At 36.7% G+C, this 23,013-nt stretch overlaps 3 protein-coding genes across 3 annotated transcripts in view; 2 read left to right on the top strand and 1 right to left on the bottom strand.

Moving 5' to 3' along the window:
• Window positions 1-372: 372 nt before the first annotated feature.
• LOC145667949 (uncharacterized) lies at window positions 373-951 on the bottom strand. Its single transcript, XM_081735373.1, has one exon. The coding sequence runs from the start codon at window positions 949-951 to the stop codon at window positions 373-375; it is 579 nt and encodes a 192-aa protein (XP_081591499.1).
• A 16,485-nt stretch (window positions 952-17,436) lies between these two features.
• Window positions 17,437-18,813, top strand: LOC145667948 (uncharacterized). The gene has a single exon (XM_081735372.1). It carries the CDS (start codon window positions 17,437-17,439, stop codon window positions 18,811-18,813), a length of 1,377 nt encoding a protein of 458 aa, XP_081591498.1.
• Window positions 18,814-20,610: 1,797 nt separating this feature from the next.
• The window catches only part of LOC145668967 (venom serine carboxypeptidase-like), a 187,468-nt gene continuing 185,065 nt past the window's right edge, over window positions 20,611-23,013 (top strand). Inside the window, exon 1 of the mRNA XM_081737264.1 lies at window positions 20,611-20,901. The gene's annotated coding sequence lies outside the window, so the exon portion shown is untranslated. The remainder of the gene's footprint in view (window positions 20,902-23,013) is intronic.

Here is a 23,013-nt window from a genome sequence, read left to right as displayed (position 1 = left end):
CTAAAGTGAAACAATCACAAGGAAGAAAACTCGCATCACAGTTATAACAATTGTAAATACCACAGTGGAACTATTCACTCACTATCGCTGTCTACGTCTATGGGATGAGTACCCGACATTGTCACACCGGAAGTTTCCCCCCCATCACCACCCTCATCTCCACTGTCAGTCAAACTATTATCGCTGTCACTCATATCCGAATCAGTGTCTTCTCCAACATTAACGATTATTTCTTCCATCCCTTGATCCAACAAACCCTCTCTTCTAAAATATGCTTCCTCAATAGCCTTAACATGGTCACACTTTCGTTTCCACTCTTCCTTTGAAATTGACGCAAATTTTTCATCTGCCAGCTTCATCACATCATCTAATTTAAAAGTTGTGTTCTTGTTTGCAATCCAGTTTTTTTGCATCTGCCCAGATCAATTCTATTGGGTTTAATTCTGGATGATAAGGCGGTAAACGGAGAACTGTGTGGCCATGTTCAGATAGAATAGTATCTATTTTGTAGGTGCGATGGACTGGTTTATTTGCTTTGATTATTGTGTACAACTGTGGTTTCAACATGTCTTCACTGAAAGGAATACCTTTTTCAGTAAGCCAGGATACCATTGTCTTTCGAGTTGAATTGGAATTAGGAGGAGGATTGACTTGTTTATTATGGTATGGAGCGTTATCAATGACGACTACACTTCGAGGTGGTAAATTGGGAATTAATTTTTCTTTCAACCACTTTTCATAATTTTGATAATCCATATCATGATGGTAATCCCCAGTTTTCTGGCCAGATTTGAATCTTACATACGCGTTTGGCACAAAACCTTCTTCGCTACCGGCGTGAATGATTATTATTCTCTTCCCCTTCGAAATCGGGGAGAATAATCCATGTAATGATTCATCGCTCCAGCCATAAGGTGACGTGTGCGACGCATGTACGTAAGTCTCATCCATGTATATAATAGGGCGAGAATCATTTCTGTATTTCCTTATGCTTCGCAAAAAGGAAATTCTTTGTGTCCGGATATTGCTTTGTTCAATTAAAACTCGTCTATTGTTTCAATTTTTTTTCCATTTAAATCCAAGAGTAAGGAGTATCTTCCTAAGTGTGTTGAGGCTGCCATCGAAATTTATGGACTGGGTTAATTTAGAGTGGACTTTTTTAAGAGTTGGCCTTTGCTTTTCTGTTATATAAAAATCATTTACTGTTCGACGCACAACAGATTCATTGAAGTCATCTAGTTCCGCCTTCCTTGATCTTCTGGGCCTTTCTTTATGCGGTGTTGTGAATGACGCAGATGCACCCGACTCGATACTTGCCAATTCATTTTTTATCCGACGTACTGAACTTAGGGACACGCCAGTTGCTGTGGAAACTCTCTCTAAAACAGAACTTAATTTAATAGCAAGAGCTCCCCGCCCAGCTTCCGTTTTCATGAACTTATACACGTTCGCAACCACCTCCCGCGTTTGGCTGTGCAGTACTTTACCCTTGAGTTTACTTTGTACTGGTGCCATCACTGTACGGTTGGCAACACCTGGCAAAACCGATCTACACGCGACACCGCACGATACGCACCGTTTCAATGCTTATAACCGACTGACCAACACACCCCTTTCTTTCTTATCCCTCTGTGATAGACTCTTCCAATTCTACTGCGCATATTGTTTACACTGTTCACGTCTAAATGCATGAGCTTTTTTTTTGTAAAATCCTTTTTTTTGCTTGCATGCAAAATCAAACTTAAGTGTGTGTAATTTACTACCAGGGTTGTAGCCAGCAGGTTTGTGTAGGAGGGGCCCGTCGTTTTTGAGGGGGACCAGCTACAATGTACAAAGCAAAAAATGTGTTACTGCTGGTGTTTTTGAGGCCTGAAAGAAAGAAAAATTTTGGTTTCTCTCTGGAAAACTAAAAACACTATTTTAGCTTAATATTATTATTACTATTATTATTATTATTATTATCCATAAATTATATTCAAGATATTTTTTACTATGCTTAATCAAGAACTACTGCCCGGGACCAAACGCTATACTTTTGTGCATAACTATAAAGGTAACCAAGAAAGTTCTGTCCCTTTTCGTGGAGGTCTGTGTTCAATTGGACCTCACACCGTGAGTTGAATGCGAGTGTAGATAAGGCGAACGTCAGTTACTGGTGTGAATATATCCAACATACTACCTGGTTGTGGCAATTCAGATACACCGTGAACTCGCGTAAAGTGTACGCAAATACCTGTACATAATACTAACAATCCCTGTAGTGATTCATGCAAGAGACGCAGACAAGATAATCGAAAAAGGTCTTATTTGATGAAAAGGTAATTCACATCTCGTATTTACCTACGTGCACCTCTTTTTAATATATTCCTATAGATAAACTTGTTTTGATATATTTTCAAAACCTCTTAGCCCATATCAATATATTGTAAAAAAAATTAAAAAAACTGACGAAGGATTAATTCAAAATGATATTGATATATTGTTGCCGGCTTATTTATAGATTCGTGTTACATGACCACTTAGCACACTTTGGTTCATTGAACACATCACTCCATTACACTTCAATTACAGGGGATTCATATGGGGGGGGGAAGACTTAGAGTAATTCCTTGCTGCTCTGTCTTCTCATTCCGAAGGTGATGAACTTAAGCCTCCATCTGTATTCCTTTACCTTGGACCTCCTCCTTGCAGAATTTAATGTGTAATTACTTGAAATGCGATAAATTCAGACTAACACCATTAAATTCGTATTTGTACGAATGTTTTACTATACTTTCATTATTATTGGTGCGATTAACTAGAAAGATTAGTTACGTTAATTGGCCGTTTTACTTTGTCTAATTTTCACTAGAACAATTACATTGCGAACTGCATTTTCTATAAGAAATATTTATGACATTATTTCACCACTCCTTGCAGGATTCTTCGTTTAATTACATATATTGTTTACATTCGATTTTTATCCCTTAACAGGAAACGTTATTTTTTTTTCGCTTACAGGAAATGTGTGTCTGTGGGACACGGACATATATAAGCAATATCTTTTTCTTAAAAAAGTACTCATAATGAAGAATAATGAAACTTTATATTTTGTACTTTGAGCAAAATATGATAAACAAAAATTACATACATTATTTCGGTTATATTGGAATATAAATTCGGAAAATATTACAGAATCTAAATAAAAATATTACATAAATTTAAAAAAGTGAAAATTTTTTAGTATAATCCTACATATTCTATGCTAATGTGCTATTTGTCCACGTGTAGCTACCTTGTCCAAATGTGCTATTTGTCCAAAAGGGCTTGGAAATGTTTGACGGTCATGGTAGCTCTAAATAGAGGTTGTCCCAGTGTTGAAAATAGTGACAACATGTCTTCGTGTCCTGATTTACAAATAGAAGACAACATTAGAAGAGCAAAATGGCTTTAATGTCAATACATCTGTAGAGTGAGTTTTGTTCTACTTCAAATTTGTTTCTACCTTCTTCCAACTTCATGTTGTAATCTCTTGAATTATATCATCATCACATAAGGTAGACCAAATATCAACTTTGCTAGGATCTCCCAGATTTCTTACGAAAGTGGTTAAACCGGGCATCACTCTATGTTTTGATGAAAAACCCTTCGGTTTCTTGGTCTTTTATTTGAATTCCAAACAAACCTTTTTCTACCTCTGTATCTAAGACCTTCGTTATCACATGAAACTTCAGTAGGGCTGTTTATATTGACACTTCTGTTAGTACTTGAAGTCACACCTTACACTGTATCAGAACTAGTATCACCCTCGCTGTCAATAGGTAATTCTTCACTTTTAGGAAAGAGTGAGAGATCTAAATCAAAATCTTCTGAAGATACTAACATAAAGTCCTCTTTTCCTTTATTCTCCTCTTCTTTCATCATTTTTGCATTTATTTACAGTTTGTATCTTACTTTTCTTACCTGAAGTACTAGGTCTATTCGTGTTGCAAATATATAAAATCGCACACAAACAAAATAGTATGTTTAAAAAGCTTCTGTAGCCTCTACTTCATGGTAAAAAAAATCACCCACAGAAACTATTTAAAAGGAAAAACTGTCTCTTCAGGAAATGTGTGTCCAATAAATACGCAAAAATATATACGATAACGGAAATGTGTCCCTCTCAGACATCGTAGGTTTTCTAAAATCATCGATAAATGTTCACTCAGACATCAACGCCAACAATGAACTACTGCGTCACACGCACAACTAAATAATGGGAAGATACTGAGAAAAGAGATACATTTGGCGAATCAGTGGCAACACAAAGAAAAACCGTAGGTGTCTGACAAACACATATTTCCTGTTAAGAGTTAAGCTAAATCGTTCATTCTACGCTGCCACTACGATTGATATTCATAATGAGCGTTCTCGCGGTTTTAAACTATATTGTATTATTTCACATATGTACGTTTGCTTTCACTAAAATATTAATTTCATGAAACTATACTAACTCAAGAAACAATTTATGTAATATTTTTCACTACAACGTCCAGGATTACCAATCTTTTCACAGATTTTCTTCAGTATCGTACAAAACGTATGCTAATTTTCATCATGGGGCCGCCAGAATGCTAATCTTCGCGCTTTCTGCACAAAGCGTCCGTCTTCCTACGCCTAGTACTGACAAAGAGCAACACCAAAATATTAAGGGAAAATATCCTTTTATAGGTAATATACACACTAATAGGGCCTAAGTTTTATATTCGTTTGCCATTAAAATAACGCAATCAAAGTACCAAAAACAATAGAAATGAACGTCGATAACGTCTAGTATTACTGAACTAGTTTTTTTTTTTAAGAATCATAGCCACTTCACGTCCCGTTGTTTCTTGAGCACGTAATGCAAGTCACCACGGCAAAGCGTTGCCAACACGTTGAAAGAGACAGCACCACAATCTAGGGTTTGCGTCAACGTATTGTGCAAAGAGCCTTATTCCACTTCAGATAGAGCTGACTAGGGAATTTAAACAAATGGAATGGGAGTGAGGGAGGACGCACGCTCACACTACACAAGATTGATTTTCTATGAAATTTCACTTAATTTCTATACAGTTTCCTAACAAAAATATTTATTTATTATTCGTGACTAAAAAAAATAATTATTTTATTACACTGAGTAGAAATAAAAGACAGCGAATGAAATCCAAATTGAATAAAAACATTATTTCTCACCAAATTTTCCATCCTCTATGGCTTTTAAAACACTTGTTAAAAAATATAAAAATATACTGTACTTAGAAATCAGTTTAGTACCTTTGTTTTATCGCTGTATTTGTAGTACCTTGTTAAAACGTTTGTCTTTAAACTGTCAAATATAAATCGCAATAAGTTGTGTAATCTGCTGTCACAAAAAGTATCCTATTTTTCGATCGGTATAAGGAAGAGATACTATATTATTTTTTGATCGGTATGGAAAAACAATATTTCTTCATACTATTTTACCTTAAATTATTAATTGTCAATAAACTTTGTTACTTTTAAATGAATGGAGATAATTTTACTATGATGTTTTAAAAGCAGGTCATTTGGGGGGGCAGGAAACCAGGTGTACCCCACTTGGCTACACCCCTGTTTACTACATAGAATAATGATCGAGAACGGAAGTTATAATAATAATTATGTTTTACGGTAATATTCTATTGTTAGAAACCTTACCTCACTGGACAAGTTGCCTTAGCTTTTTCTCCCGTTTGTCCTGAGAGCTTCCTTCTCTTTTTACAGAAACCTTAAAACTTTTTGTATACAAAAAAAAGTAACATGTTTTTTAAAAAGCGTGCAGTTTTAGTTTTGGCGCACCACTCGAAATAATTGTTCTAAATTTAGAATTCCTTCAGTAATTTCCTTCTTATTGTTTTCTAAGGGCCATATGCATAGTCGACCACGTAAGGGTCCCCTAGACGAACCGTACCTGTGGGCTTCCTCAACCTTCCCCTTGACTGTGCAATGCATAAAGCTTCCAAAGTCATCCCTCAGGTACGGTTAACACTGAGAGCTGATTGGTCTAGTACACCTCGAGCGAGGCTAAAATTTTGTCAAAAAAAAGTTGAAGGTAGAACTCCGAAACTCAATTCTACTATGATAAAGAATTAACATCGAAGCAGCAACTGCATGGATACAACGTATGCTATATCAAAAAAATGAAATACTAAATGTTCTGAACTTTGTTCTTGCCAAGGCGGAAAAATAATGGTGTAGATTAGGAATACAGTTCTTTCTTTTTTTTTAAATTTTCATACAAAGTCTGTTAACTTGAAAATAGTTATAAAGTGATATAGAAAAGCGGAAAAATATCGGTGTTGATTAGCAATACATTTCTTTTTTAATTTTCAGGTAAAGTCTGTTAACTCGCAAAAAGAAATATGGATATGTAGCTAGAAAACGTGTGAGGCTGTAGCTTTACAATAGAGATCCCACTAGAAATAAATTACATATACAATGTAATTTTTTTGAACAAAATCAACCCATAATATTTTTGTGAATGTATTTTGTAAACAATTTGCCAGTAAAAGTTAACCTTAGGAGAGCATAAAAGTTATGTCTCTAAATACAGTATTTTTGGGGGATATTCCATGCAAATAGCGTAAAACTTCTTATCTACTTATTCCTAGAGTGTTATCATCTAATTGCGTACTATTGTATAAGACATACATACATATAGTGAAAGCCAGACGTCTCAAAACCACACACCAAACTTTGCAAGCTGCTTATTACAAGCAATTTTTACATCTACTACGGTTTAATGCCAAGGTGAAGCTGGAGAGCTACAGTCGAGGTCCGTCCGTAGGGAACGGGCGTTTGCGATGGTATGTAAACGAATTAGGGGTTCACTCGAGCAGATACTTTTACGAAATAGAAAATTTATAGGTAAAATACGATGTGAAGCCCTACATTTTTCGTAAAGGAATGAAAGAGTAAATATAAATAATTACCAACAATGGCAGCATATTGAAATGATTTAAGTGATAATGAAAGTATTGTATGTGTAAGTGTGCTCTTCCACTATCCTCGTATATACGTGTACCCCCATCGCTGACGCGCCTGCTCCCTATGGACGCACCCGCTCACTATCACTCGGAGTCGCCTGATGCGCTCCTACCATAACTCAGTTAGGTAGCATTCGTGCTTTTAGCCACATAGCACAGATTGATTCGTATCTTATGTACTGTAGTTTTTATGTTATACGCCCACACTGTATTTATACTGAGCCCTCCTGAAGTTAATCTGCAAGTAGTAATGGAGCTCTTCATATAGACATACTTAGCTAAAAGAAATACAAAGCTCTAACCTAACCTGAAAATGTAAGAAATGTGTCAAAATTTGATAGAACTGTTTAATCGAATAATGATCAAATTAGTATAGAAAATATGCATCTATCTGTAGTAGGTGGTCACTAGAACCTAGTTTTCCATTATAATTGCATAATTATGAGCCATACTTCTTAACACTGTTTCCATAATCACGTGAACCGATGCATACTTTGAGCAATTACAGCGCGTTGATAAACAGGAGTTCGATGATTTCCATTTGTCTTTCCTTATACGCATATCACCAACACTAATGTGCCTGCTTCCGCGGACAAAATCATGCGTGATCCCTCAAATTGTGCCCAGCTTGGAATCGGAATAAATGCAAACTTATCCTGTGCTGGGCATGGTTTTTCGCACTTATTTATTTATAATATATGTTTGCAAGCATATTATAAATATGTACGCAGCTGGTGGTCAGGTAAGAAACCAAGAATGCAGAAGACGTTAGATCATTAGTGAAAAAAAAGGGAAGTTAGCGCTCCTCAAGTTTACCTATGCTAACTGAGAAATGTAGGAAAACACCAACAGGGAGAAGGATGTAAAACACATTAGAATAACATTTTCACGATGAAATATGTGTAACTATTGAGTCAATTTTTCCCATCAGTGATGATTCCTTTTTTTTTTTTTTTTTTTTTGTGGCGATTTCAATATACTGCAGATGAAATGTATTAGTAACGAAAATACTGAGAATTCACATTGAGCACGATAGGCTATGTGGTCCTGAGGGAATGTCATGGTTCTCGGGGAGAAATTTCTTCCCTCCCCCGGCCGATCCTTGAAATCACCACTGGACCCCTAGAATCAATTCTGAAGCTATTCTACAATCGAATCTAAAATTTACTTCAGTACCAATACTGTAACAACAAGTATCTCTCGTTTATTTTATTTCAGGTAGAAGTTGTTAGTCCATTCTATGACCTTGTATTCAATATTTGTACGAGCGAAAGCAAAATATCCTGTAATCTTCTTTCAGGAATTGGTATATATTTTTAAACTGGTTGGCATCAAAATATGTCATTTATTATAGCTTAATCAACTCAACGAATTCGGTAAACTCATTAACATACTCAAATATTTTGTCAGCACGGAGCATATGCATTTTATACAGCAACAGAAACTGCTACGGGCTAGCAAAGGGTGCGTTGAAGCACCCCTAGCCTTTCCCTTGACTTACGGGGAGGTTGCGGGCTTGTTTGACCCTGCGGGAGAACTCTGCAACGCAAATTATCACGTGTCCCGTACGTAGCCCCTAAGTAGCCCGCAGAATAACTATGCATATGGCCCTAAATAATTTGTGCTGAGCGACATGAAAATATCCACATGGCATAGTTAAAATTCACGGTGGGAATCATAAGCAATAGTTGAAAAATTATAATTCTTTTACTACTTGCGTATAAATACAGCGGGCGGATGCATGCATAAAAACTACAGCCAAAAAACACAAAACAACCTGCGCTAGGTCGCCACTAAAAAGTACGAATGCAATCTAACCGAAGCTGTAGGGCCCGAGTGTTAGCGAGGGGGTGCGTCGGCTAATGTGGACATCCGCATAAGCGAGGGTAGTGAAAACGAATGGGGTTTAGCAATGATACGAGTTTGAATAGCATTTGTCATGATTTCATACTAGTAGCGTTCCACTTGTAAACAAAATACAACTTCTGTATACTAGTGCACAAATTCACGCTGGTGGAAAATAGTTTCTATACAGGCATCTTCCATATGAGCTCACTTAATTTATCCGTCGTAAAGCACTTGTAATAATTTTACACTATTAATTCTACACTTACAAACATAAAATTCAAATCTGGAGTGCCAAAAGTAAACTACAACCAGGAACATAACTAATGAGAGTTAATTGTCATCAGTATTGTGTAGCCTTCGTGCGATTTTAGGGAACAGTTCTACAATGCTGGAACAATACCAAAAAAACGGATGTAATGCATGAGTGGAGCTCCCGGCGCGGTATAAGTTTACTTATGGGCTATGTAGGTAATGAGCTGAGCGGATACACTCAGTGCCTATACTAGAAAATTGCTGTTTCTTAATTTTAGCTTTCCACGCCTGATAACTGCCCTCGTTTACATATTTGGACAAGCCATTTGATTTTCAGTTCTACAATCTGGTGGATCCAAGGATATACAAACCTTTTTTCAGCTGATACAGATTCCCTCATGTTCGTATCTTGCTGCCGAATTTTGGGAGTTACTAATTTGAATAGCGTGTGGAATTCCGAATAGTCCATTCTGTAGATTTTTATTTATTTATTTGTAGGAAGGAGGATTTTCTGCAAATAATCCATTATTCACCACTGAAAATACGGCGCTTTCCTGTGCAATATTGCGGCGAAGAATTCACTCCCTGATCAAGCAGCTCCTCTTTACTCTTTCTCTCTGCCTCTCGTTTTTTTCGAGGGGGGAAAGAGGGCGGATTTTGTGTCGACAACCGAGCAAATATCGCTGCTACGGCTATTTCATCCTGTTTCTTAAGGCCGCACCTCCATTGCTTCCGAATGCGAATGTCCCAGCTCGTGTAAATAAATAGGAGTCCCTCGACTAGTTCCGGCCTGCGAATTGCGAAAACCGACGAAAAGATGCGAATGCGAACGATCCCAACATGCTGGGATTGTTCGCCCGAATTTGTACGAATGGAGAGTCGTCTGCAGAGAAATTGAGCGCTACGTGAGAGAAGAAAGTTTGTTTTGCGTGAAAGCAGACGTTGCGAGGTGCGGAGATAAAAATAAAAATGAAATAAATATTGATGCTTGAATAAATTGTGTATTTGATAAAGTTCCATTGTAGATCCAAGCTCATTCAGATTACCACAAACGACACGTCGTGAACAAATTATGGGCAATGTAAGTAAAGGGGATCGCGCCAAGGTTGGACGACGACAAGCCTGGACACTTTTTGTGTCCAGGTTTGTCGTTGGCCAACCTTGTCGTCAGCGACCCAAAATGAGATATGTCAAAGCATCTCGGGGTCGATCCCGACAAGCCTGGACACCTTCAGGAATGTGTCCAGGCTTGTCGTTGGCCAACCTTGTCGTCAGCGACCCAAAATGAGATTTGTCCAGGCTTGTCGGGATCTACCGCGACAAGCTTGGACACCTCAGGAATTCATTCGATTCTGGCGCAAGAGGATAAATTGAGAAGTGTCCAAGCTTGTCGTCGTCCAACCTTGTCGGGAGCGACCATAATTAAGTGTCCAGTCTTGTCGTCGTCCAACCTTGTCCGCGTCCCAAGTAAAGAACTTCGAGTGGAAGATATGTATAATTTGCTTTGTTTTCTCTTTAAAATACGAATATTTAATTAATACACGACCCGCAGCTTTTTATTCAATTTATATTTCCTCTTTGTTCCTCAAATAATAATTTTACGAATACATGTAATTATTGACTAATATGTTTGAAATAACAAAAATGTTTTTTTTTACACATTTCTTAGAAACGTGGTTGATTTTGCAATCTCTAATTTTATTTAATTAATTTATTTTAAAGTGAAAATAGCCGTTACCACAGAATCATAATAATATCAGGAGCGACATTCACTCTACTTCAGTGGCGTAGGGAAGGGGGGGCCGGAGGGGCCGGGCCCCCCCAAAGGGGTCCGACAATGTACTTTGGTACTTTGACGTTTGTAATTTTTTATATATTTTTATGTATATATATATATTTTTGTTTGTATTTTTTCTATATGTACCTATAACAGCACTTGCCCCCCCCCCAAACACACATCCTGGCTACGCTACTGCTCTACTTTGCACAGAAAGGAAATTAATAGATATTATTATTATTATTCTGAAAACCTTAAGATATGAATTTTCAAACAAAAATATTTCACATTGAAGCTTTGAAAGAGACATTCCAACTTAATTCGCATTCGGATGTAGTAGATGCACGAGAATTCGCATTCGCATTCGGAAGCAATGGAGGCGCGGCCGTGGCAGCGACTGTACGGTGGAATCTGCTTGTGTATGAGAATGAGAGGACTAGAGCTGGCTCAGCCAATCAGGTGAAGGCGCTTTCCTTTTCGTCTACGCTCTTTGATCACTACGTTTTGAGCGTCAGTGCGTGGGGGAAGTGATTTGTTCGTTGTTTGGTGCATGCAGCATGCACACACTACCTACTGAATACCTACTATGCACTCCACCAATGGCGGCGGTTGGACGGTAAAAGTAGGAGGGGGTGGCAAGACATGATCTGAACAATCGTATATCAATGTTAGATTTCCTGGTGCCATTAAATAATTGTTTTTATTCTTAGAAAATGAAATACAGTAAGTACTGCAAGCATATGCTAGTATGAAATTTAAAGAAATATGCAATTACAATATTAATTGCTTTGAATTGCAATTAAAACCCAATTCCTGTAGCTTTCTTAACTCCACGGGAAGACAAATAATCAATGCGTACTTACGCAACGACAAATATATGCCACCATTTTTTCCCCTATTAATCAGTAATGCATACCAAGCCTTTACCAGGGTGTCCACATTCTGGAAAAAAAGTGAAAGTCAGGGAAAGGTCAAGGAAGTAAAATGTATCAGGTGAAGTCAGCGAAATGGCAGATTGTTCAGGGAAAGTCAAGGAAAAATCGATTTAGGTTCATTGTTCAATTACTGAATTTATGAAATAGGGTTGATTTCTTTACTGCTTCTGGATGCAAAATGTGGTGTTGTCAATGATGATATTGAGGGAGTCAATGTTCTCTTATATATTTGTTGAAACTAATTTTCTGCGAGAAACACATCTAACTGCATCCTGGCATATTTGCTTAAAAGGGTAGACCCTGTTCTAAAAGAATTGCATGGTGCCAAGAGGATATCTGGACAAGTGGCTGAGAACGGGAAGAAATAGTATCTCCAGCTCAGAGTGAAATCTCAGACTGAAGAATTTAAGGAAGACTTAAATGAATTCATAGCCAATGACAGAGATGGTATTGGACTTGATGAGTTTTTTACTCAATCTTAGGAAATGGGAAGAACTTCGTTGACTTATGATCAGTAATGAAATTGTGTTTTATCTTCTTACACGGAAACGCATTTTTGAAAGTGGTTTCACAATAAATAAAATTCTCATTGTTGAGAACTTACAAGAAGAATCTCTGGTGGCTCAACGAATCATATATGATTCTGTGATGAGAATAGGTGGATCATCAGGATTACTGATTGCAAGAGGTATAATAAATTCAGTGAGAAGTTCAATGAGACAATATCAGGTGCATTTTGAAAAGAAAAGAGATATAAATGCTGGAGATGAGAAGAGGGAGAAATGGGAGATTCAACAACAACGAAAGGAGCTGAGGAAGAAGAGAAGAAAATTAAACTGCGGAGATAACAAGAAGGATATTCAGATCAATGAGAAGAAAACTATGCGAGAAAGGATAAAAACAAAGTTGTAATTGGGTTGCATTTAACAACTGCACCATCAAAAGTTTATGTTACATAATGCGCGTGTGTGTGTGTCTGTGTTGTTTTTTTAATAATCAGTAAAATTATGTATGAACTGTTTATTACTATATGCAATATTACAATGCTGTGTAATTGGTATTATAATGTGTAAGCATATAATGTGTATTTTTTCATATTTTAAGTACTCTGTATACTGCACACTTTCATTTGTAACTTTACATTTTGTGTAAAATGTAGGCCTAATGCACATGTTTGTAAACTTACATTCCTTTGGAAAGGAAATTGAAAAAAGAAAGAAACAGAAGCGGAAGAGAACAAGGCTAACTATGGAGAGTGTGGGGCCTGAGGTTTCTTTCTTTTTTTTAATATATTTTTAAGTTAATGAGGGATCAGGGTAATGTGGAACTTTCGTCAGATTTTTTCTCCAAATTGTGTGGACACCCTGTTTACATTTCCAAATGAAACTATATAAATTAAGGCGTAACTTCAAAAGAATGGGGGCAACTGCTCCCTCTTGCCCTCCCTAATCGCCGCCCATGCACTCCACTACACTATCACAGGATAGTGCACTTAACGAGAGTTTCCAAATGATTCGCGTATTATTTATGCTGGTAGAAGTTTTTTTTTCACAAAAGTTTATTTTTCCTACCGGAAAACACGATTTAAACGGAGTGAAAAGTCGCACCACTTGGCTAGTTGAAACTAATATCCGGGCTAAATAGTGCGTTTTCGTCAGGGCTTTCATTATGCAGGAGAGGGGGATAGTAATACCTGGCGAATATTTTTGATTCTCAGAGTATTGCAAATGAATGCATTTCCTTCATTGTAATTTGGACAGACCAACCTAGTTACATTATATAGTGCGACACAGATGACAAATGTGACGGAAAATATGCGAACTAAAAACAGTGTTGCAAATTTATGAACTCCAGTAGTTACTGTTGTTATAAGAACTATATGGTGCTATTAATGCAGAAAGAAAAAAAAATGTTCAGTTTTGTTGTTCATGTTATTCCCTTCCGCTTCATTGTCGAGTCGTACTCGAGAAATATATCCTTTTACTTTTCGGTTGAACGATCTGCAGGCCCATATGTCATATAAAGAGTATAAATAGAGCGAGTTATGAATAAAATTAATTCCTTGTCTATTTAAAATCTCTTGATCTATTAATCACTTTTTTTTTTTTTTAATTTCGCTTAGTATGTTTGAACAAGATTTGATTCGTAACTCAGTTGCTAGAGAGGGAACTGAGCGAGCGTTGGCGACGTAAGGCAGTTTAACTTAGAAGTAGAAAACATAAGCTCCCATTGGAAATCGAACCCAGGCCTCATAAAAAATGTAAGAAGACAGAACCATATCACCATGATGGAGTATGTTACTTCTCTGAAAGAATTATTTCAGTTACCGCATCTCTCGTATGTGGAGTTCCTAGTTCGATTCCAACTCGCACCAAGTCTGTTTTGTGTAGGACGCACACAAAACACCATATGCGGGGTTTTCTCATGGTTCTTCTGCTTCCTCTCGCTTTCTTTATTTGATCATTTTTAAAATTTTTATAAATGTCTTCCTTAGTCTCGGACCATAACCGTGGAACGTTAAACTAAAAAATAAAAAAAAATTGATGCAGCTAAATAGATATAAAATAACCTGTTTATTATAATGATTTTTTTCTGAGTAGAGTAATATTATATTTTCAGCCTTATGTCAGGAGGGGCACGGTGGATCAGTGGTAGAGCGTTTACCTCTGAATCATGGGGTCCCTTTTCCAATTCCCGGCCAAGTAAGTTTGTGGTGGACAACATCGTGTCCGTAGGTTTAGTCGGAGTACTCCCGTTTCCTCCCAGATTCTCATTCCACCAATTCTTCTATCGTTATTCACTTGCCTAAACCACCGTTTCCTATATATATTAGCATTCTTGGTTCTTTATCTGATGATCCCATGTTCAAGTCCGTTTATCGTGTCTGAGGTTTTTCAAGATGTTTTCTTCAAGCTTCATTAGACAAATGAAACGTTTCAGTAAGTAGTGACCAACTTTCTTCCACATCGTTTTATGCTGTTGATTGTTGCTTTTTTCCAGTATAAATGACCGTCTCAGAATGTATCAGGAACTTGATTAAGTATATAAATAAACATTAGTGTTCGATATAAGCTCAATATATGCAAAAAGATATGAGGTGTTATGGTCAACTCAACAAAAATTTACTTTGGTGAAAGCGCATTTTAAAATGTCTTCATAAGAGCATATTCAACAAAATGTTCAGCTATCAATTAGTTATTATTATTGGTGGTGATTTGAGTTTAGCGTCCTTTTCAGCACCAAAGTTAAGTGAAACGTGAACCTACAATTTAGCATAGGATCAATATTACATGAGCTTCCACGAGAATCGAATCCTGATCTACCGCGCCAAATAGCTAATAGTATTGTTTAAGTTCTGTTTTTATTAATTCTTTTAGTAAATAAGAGGGCACGGTGGCTCAGTGGCAGAGCGCTTACCTATAGTGTGTGAGGTCCCTGGTTCGATGCTCGGGCAAGTAAGCTTGTGGTGAACAACATCGTGCTCTTGGGGTTTCTCGGGATACTCCCGTTTCCTCCTACTTTCTCATTCAACCAATTCTCCCATTATTCATTTCCTTTAATCATAGTCTCCCTTAGCCTAACAGGCATAATCGTGGGACGTTAAACTCAAAGATTTTATTTCATTTCATTTTTAGTAAATAAAAAAGCAGACCCAATGTTGTTTGCCCTTACTACCCGAAACACATTTACAAGTACAAAACTTGTTTGAAATTAAAATAGGCCTATATTGAAAATAATAGTCCTTTTTCGATTTGATAAAGATTATATGTGTAAATAAGAAGTTTTGTTAAAATACTGGTCAGTGTTTAAATGTACTATGAGATTCATCGTAAATTTGTAGCTTTGTCAGTATCACTCTATATCAGAGTAGTGAAATGTTCTCAGTTATTGCAACGCTCTTCTTCAAGACGACAAGAAAGTTTCAACCAATAGGGGTTGTAAACACATTACACACCCCCAGAGCGACTGCCAAGAGAGCTGAGTTGCCATGTTTACACATCTGCCTTCGACTCCACTCTGCTTCATTTCTTAAGATTCGCGCGGGCTGATTTACCTCGCGCTCTTCTCAACAGATGAAAAGAAAAGAGAGGGAAAAAAATGGGCAGAGAGGCGGAGTACTCCGTAACCATAAATACGCTTTCGCCAAGAATATTAATTTAAACTTTTTACTATCATCATTTGAACATAGTGCCTTAAAATGATATACAAATGAACATGCAATTTTAACAAACGACATTTTTTTATTATTGAGAAATGAAAAATAAAATGCCGTGGCGACAAACTCACTTGATGTACAGTACATATTAATCATCATCGTCTTTTCCATCATGGAGAGCTAATATTGATATAATCATCATCATCATCATTGCTGCTGTCACTGTCCTAACAGTGTGACACGTTTGTTGACAATTTTTAAAAATTCCTCGCGTTGTCCAAGCCTTTTGTATTAAGTCCCATTCATGTTTCATTACATTATTCCAGAATAAATTGTCAACTTTGTCTATTGCATCATAACAAAGTTTTTCGACATTCTTTAGTGCAAAATTAGTGTTCTTTCGTGTTACATAACTCTTTAAATGTAACCTTATCATATCAATTGCATCGATATGGCAGTTTTAAGTAGGACTGTAAGTAGTGTTGCGCCAGGCCCACAACTAGAGGGGGCTAAGGAAATTTCCCCCCAAACTTTTGGTGGCCCCCCTAGACCTTAACACCAAATGCTATTATTAATACAAAAAAAAAACAATTTAGCTATGTGTAACAGATTTTTTAATGACTTGGCCCCCTAACATATTCATGCCCCCCTCCAAACCTCTGAGGCTTGTTGGGGGCCTGTGTTGCGCACAAGACGAGTGCATTTTCAAATTAGAGAGGAGACGAGACACATACAAGTAATGATCCTTGTATCGTTATCAAGATCTTTCAAATCTAATGGGGAAACTAGTTCACCCAAGGCTTAGATCGCAAAAATTGTTTGTGATGCATGATTTATAGTACAAAAACTATACATTTTTAAAGCTACTGTGCGAATATAGTGAAGAACATTTACCAACGTTCAAATATATACAAATCATTATATTAAAATAAAAAATGTTGTTATATCACACTCTTTGTTGACCTCTTGTAACGCAGAAGGGTTCTAATAACTTCTCGATGAAATTAACAAAATACAAAATCCTGATCGATCTTTATTTATCATTTGTCTAAGAAACCTAAATACATGAGGTGAACAAAGCATGCCGCGTATTTATCTACATCATCGGGACATTTCTGCTTTCTAAAGTTTATGTTCCTATTTTTCCCTATTTGCGTACCCTATGTCCTCTCCTATGATTCTTTCCCCCTTCAAATTTTTGACGTTTTGGTAACCTCCACCACATCTCTTGGTCCAGAGAACATATCGGGCATTTCGACAACCCCTGCTGTTTCTGGACATTCCATTCGCTTAAAACAGAGGCGTGGCTCATGACCTCTGGAAACATTTCCGGTGTTTGCTCTTTGGCCGGCTTTAGTACAGTATTTTAACAACTGATGTTGAAGCAGTTTATTTTGTGTAAGTGCTAAGTGCTGTTTTTTTTTTGTGTGTGTGTGTGTGTGCGTGCGTTTACTATATGTAATGGCAAGTAAGAAAAAACCTGTAATTCATTCCGAAGGAAGACAAATAATTAATAACGTAATTAAATTTTGTGACGAGGAGAAAAAAGCGGGTAACTGGCTTTTCCCAATAAATCAGGCTACGAAACGTGCTGCAGCAGCGACTGGAAAATCCGAAGGAACAATTCAAAGAATAAGAGCGGAAGGACGAAAAGCCGAAGTAAGCGGTGAAAAGTTATCAACTCCGGGAAAACCAAGCAGAGGTAAGCCTGAAAAAATCCAATTAGATGATATGGACAAATGCATCATAAGGAGAAAAGTGCACGAGTTTTATGTTTTCCGTAAAACTGTACCGACCTTACGATCATTGCTTTCTGTTGTTCGAGAAGCTATTGGGTTTACTGGAAGCAAAGAAACTCTACGAAGACTTCTCAAAGAGATAGGATTTCGCTTCGCTAAGTGCAAAAAGAACAGGCACTTGCTTATAGAAAGGGAGGACATAGTTGCCAAAAAAGCACACTTTTTTAGGCAAATGAGAGCTAATAGAGCAATCGGAAAGCCAGTTGTGTACTTGGATGAGACATACATTCATCCAAACTACACAGTTAAGAAATGCTGGCAATCAGATGATGTAAATGGCATTTACACCACTGAACGTGTTGGCCAAAGGTGGGTCATTATACATGCTGGAGGAGAAAGCGGATTTGTGCCGGGTGCTCTCTGCATATTCAAAGCAAGAACTAAATCCGGCGATTACCACGACGAAATGAATGGACAGAATTTTCTTAGATGGGTTCGTGAGCAGTTGATTCCAGACTTACCGCCTCACAGTATAGTCTGGTTTGACAATGCGTCATACCATTCAGTGCAAACAAACAAACCTCCAACATCATCTGCTCTTAAAGCTGATATTCAAAATTGGTTAAGGGCAAATAACATTACCTTTGAAAGTGATTTTCGAAAAAGTGAACTATTGAATTTAGTGAAGTGTTACCGCCGGGAACCAGAATATGTGATTGACAATGTCTTGAAAGAACACGGACATACTGTTCTTCGATTGCCACCGTACCACTGTGACTTGTCACCAATCGAATTAATTTGGAGTTTGGTGAAAAGACGAGTGACGGAAAGAAACGTTGAACAATCGGGTGCAAATATTAAAGATATAACGAAAGGTGTGTTTAAGTCCATTACACCAGATGAGTGGAGAAAACAATGCAGCCACGTGAGGAAACTTGAAGACGAATACTGGGAACGAGATGGACTAGTTGAAGAAGCCGTCGAAAATTTTGTAATTGAACTTGGTGCTGATTCCGAAGTGAGTGCGAGTTCCACAGAAGATGATGAAGATGAATCAGGATGTGACATGTCAGGTATCAGCCCTTTACCGACGGAATAATATCAACCAAGGTAAGGCATGATTTAGATTTCATGTTCATATTTTCATATCTTTGTAGCAATAAAGTGAATTTCTATGATTCGGGAGGACAAAGGATCGCACTATTCATATTCCATCCTCGTAACAAAACTCTGATTTGAAACACAGATCGATCATACGAGTCATTTTCAATGTTCTTGCTCAGTCGCATACAGTGGCTTAAGGTGATTCTCCAATTTTAAACCCAACCTCAACTAGATCATATGAAAAAATATATACCATATCAAGATATGTACTTAGGCATACAAAAACGCGCGTATTTTGAAAGTTGAAACTATTTAAGTTTGGACGTCGTTAATGAAATTCTGTGTACGTCACTGGTCCCACATAATAAGGACCGAATTATGTCTAAAACCAATGATAAAATCATTGAAACATTTTTCCTAGAGCAAGATAAGGTATTTCATGTATGTATGTATTATTTCTTCCGTATTATTAATTCCAGTGTTCAAAATTTAGTTCAGAACTTTGCTTCCACAGAGAAAATTCCTCAGGAGTTCCCCCCTTGCATTTTGATCTAGACAGACCAGTGTGTAAATTGAGGTTAGAAAAGTTAGAAGTGTTTTCGTAATATTTGTTGTTTTCGTGGGGGAGTAATATTATAACATTTGTTTTCCGTGTGTAACTACTACTACTACTTTATTGAAAACAAAACTTTTTTTTTTCAAAAAAAATGGTCGACTGCATTTTTCTTGTAACACGTTAATATTAATAAAAATCAAGGCGTGCGATGATATTATATTATATGAAGCAAATCGACATCCATATTGTGTTGCCCTAAAGTAACCATTTCACCATTCTTTCCTCAGATCGATTCTTTATCACCACTACACAAACTAAACAAATAGGGCTATGCCTTTTGAAAGTTATTTTGCAAACATAATTCATTTTTCTTTATATCATAAATTAGCCTTTCCCGCTGGTCTAGTGGTTAGCGCTTATGGCTTTGGTGCACGTAGCCCCTGGTTCCATTTCCGGTGGGACAGCAAAAAATTAATTTGTCAAATATTTATTTTAATCAATCATCTGTTTCTTTTAGCCTAAAGGGCATAGGTGTGGGACGTTAAACTAAAAAACTCATCCTTTTTTTCGCAATAAATTGTCCACTTTGTCCCTTAGGGGGTTTCTCAACTTGGGATCGCGAAGGGAAATGAAAACGATACTTGTAATTAGGACCTAGTAGCAGAAAAATATGTATTTTAAAAAATATATATGTTAAACTTCTTATTTTGATAGACATATTTTTATTTCTATACTTTGTTACCAAATACAGCAAAGAATATTAAACAAATAAAGATTAGTTAAGAAAAAAAAACAATTGGAATAAAAGGAGAAACTGGTGAGAAACTGCAAATTGAAACACCAGAAGCAAAAATATACAACTTACAACTGTAAGCGATTGGCAGCAATAATGAAAAACTTATTGGAAACCGGAAATTAATTATGGGGATTACAGGCAAGAGGATGTGATAAAAGGGGTCGTGATATAAAATGAGATGAGAAAGCCCAGTTTATTGTATCGTTAGTAAGTCTTTCGTAGTATTTTATCTTTAGTGATTATTGTGTTAAGGAATCAAAGTGCATGAGAATTTAAATTCATTATTATAATAAAAGAATAGCAGAATGTATACCTAAATGTGCCGGTATATATCCTTAACGTGCAAAAAAAACTCATACAGATCCTAAATACTAACAGACACATGTAATTTGCAGTTTTACAAAACAAACTGAAATTAAATTTTGTATCCACTACAAACACAATATCAAATGATCCTGAGTGAACAGAATCTTTCGCCCTTCCAATTTTTGGCGTTTGGGTAAAAGGAAGAGCGAAGGTTGGAAAGGGAGGGTAGGGTGAGAACATGGCAACACCGCCTTGTCAGAGAGAAAGTGGGGAGTATACAGAGTGCGTAACTGACCCTAGCGCCACGTAGAAATTGGTGTTCAGACATAACGTCATCTGTGTCGCACTATATAAGGATCAACAAAGCGCACTACAACTATGCACTTAGGTGACGATTTGGCTACCGCCTGACGAAGATTTGACAGGTAGGGAAGTGAACTTCTCAGCGCTGCCAACCTAAATAAATATTCGTCATGACTTCATAGTTCGTATGTTGTTTCTTTTCATCTATGTATATGTAGAGCACTAATAATATATCTTATATACCACAGATAAAAATGAAATACCCACTATGTTCCATCTATGTGTATGTATACATAAAAAAGAAAACTTTGCCTACATCTTTGAAAAGACCTGAACTGTGGATTTTTTATTGTATTTATTTTATATAGAAAACTGCCTCAACGAATTAATTATTCCATTAGGAGACAGTGGCAGTAGCAATGACGACGATGGGAAAGAGCACGAGGATTCGGTTCTATGGTTCAGGTTAAGTATTCGTCATGGTTATTTTTTCTTAAGTTTTTAATAATGGGCTCTTTTGCATCTTATTTTGCAACACACTGTATGTTCACATGACACACGTAGTCAGCACAGCGGTGTGCAACGTGGGTGCCTTGGCACCAGGGCCGTGCTGGGATACTAAGGAGGGCGATGGACAAGTCTACTAAAAGGGCGCCCATACAAACGGGTATATATATATATATATATATATATATATATATATATATATATATATATATATATATATATATATATATATATATATATATATATATATATATGAGAGAGAGAGAGAGAGAGACTATGAAAGAAAGTATGGGTGCAATTTTATCAAAATCACCACCAAATTTGTTTTAGTATTAACGTAAATAGCTAACCTTGAAGCGAAATCCTCTTTACTACAGAAAGCTTTTTAGTTCCTGTAATGACATTTCTGACAAACAAAAAGCTAAATGTATCAACAACTTAATATAGCACGCCTATGGACGCAGGAGGTTCATTGCCGCGTTTACAAAAGCTCTTCATTGATTTCTGTCCTTAGCCAGCTGGACCCAGTTTCTACTTTATATTTCAATCTCTGCGAGAACCATTTTAATATTGTCCTCCCATCTGCGCCTCGGTCTTCCTAACGGCCATTTTCCTATTTGGATTTCCAATTACAACTTCAAAAGCATTTCTAATTTCTTCCATTCTGGCTACATAACCTGACCATTTGAGCCTCCTAGACTTGATGACCCTAGCAATGTTTGGTAACCGGTATATTATGCAGTTCCTCCTTATGAAGTTTCCCCCTTTCCCCATTCCCGTTCCTTTTGGAGTTCGAATATTGGTTTAAGAATCTTTCAAATACTTTCAATCTGCGATTTTCCCTCAGAGTCAGTGACCATGTTTCGCAACCATACAGCACAACAGGGATGATTATCGTTTTATATTTTGATCTACAAATTCCTCAACAGAATTAGCGACAACAAAAGATTTTTAACTGAATAATAGCACGAAATCCCTGCTTTTAGTTGACAACAATTTTTTTTTTTAGTGATTATGGTTTTGGTCTGTCAATAATGATCTTAGATATTTGAAAGTATCCACTTTGTCGAAACAAAATATTATTTGGTATTTTAACGCATCCATAAAATGCACTATTACGATCCCGACAAACTTCCATTTATTTAGTTTTCTCTGCATTTACTTTTAAGCTTATATCCCTGCAAGCGTTAATTAAGATTTCTGCATTCTTTCTATTATTCTATCATTCCCTTTTAAATTTACATCATCAGCATACGCCATAATCTGGCAAATACAATTCAGCCCTAGGACCTGATTACTGTCTTTGATTTTCCTTATAGTGTTCTCCAGAACAAAGTTAAATAATAATGACAACAACGCATCTCATTGTTTCAGGTCATTCTCAACGTGAAAGCTCGTGAACAAGAATTTCTCTACTCGAACCTTACTTTAGGATTCATTTAAACATATCTTAATTAATCTACCTTCTTCGGTATTGCAAATTATATAAGGATATTGTACAATGTTTCCCTGCTACCAGAGTCTAAAGTCAATAATTGATTTGCCAGGATATTGTATTCTCTCATTTCTTTTCAAGCATTAGTCGAATGGTAAATATCTGGTCGATTTTACCTAAATTCGTTCTGATAATCTCCAATAATTTCATCTGCGTATGGAGTCAATCTTGCTAATAGAATGTTTGATAGGATTTTATAGGATGTTGATAGAAGAGAAATACCATGATAATT

Source organism: Thermobia domestica, chromosome 13, assembly GCF_964235325.1.
Source record: "Thermobia domestica chromosome 13, izTheDome1.hap1.1, whole genome shotgun sequence".
NCBI lineage: Eukaryota > Metazoa > Arthropoda > Insecta > Zygentoma > Lepismatidae > Thermobia > Thermobia domestica.
Note: the sequence above shows the minus strand (reverse complement) of the source record. Positions and strands in the feature narration are given on the sequence as shown.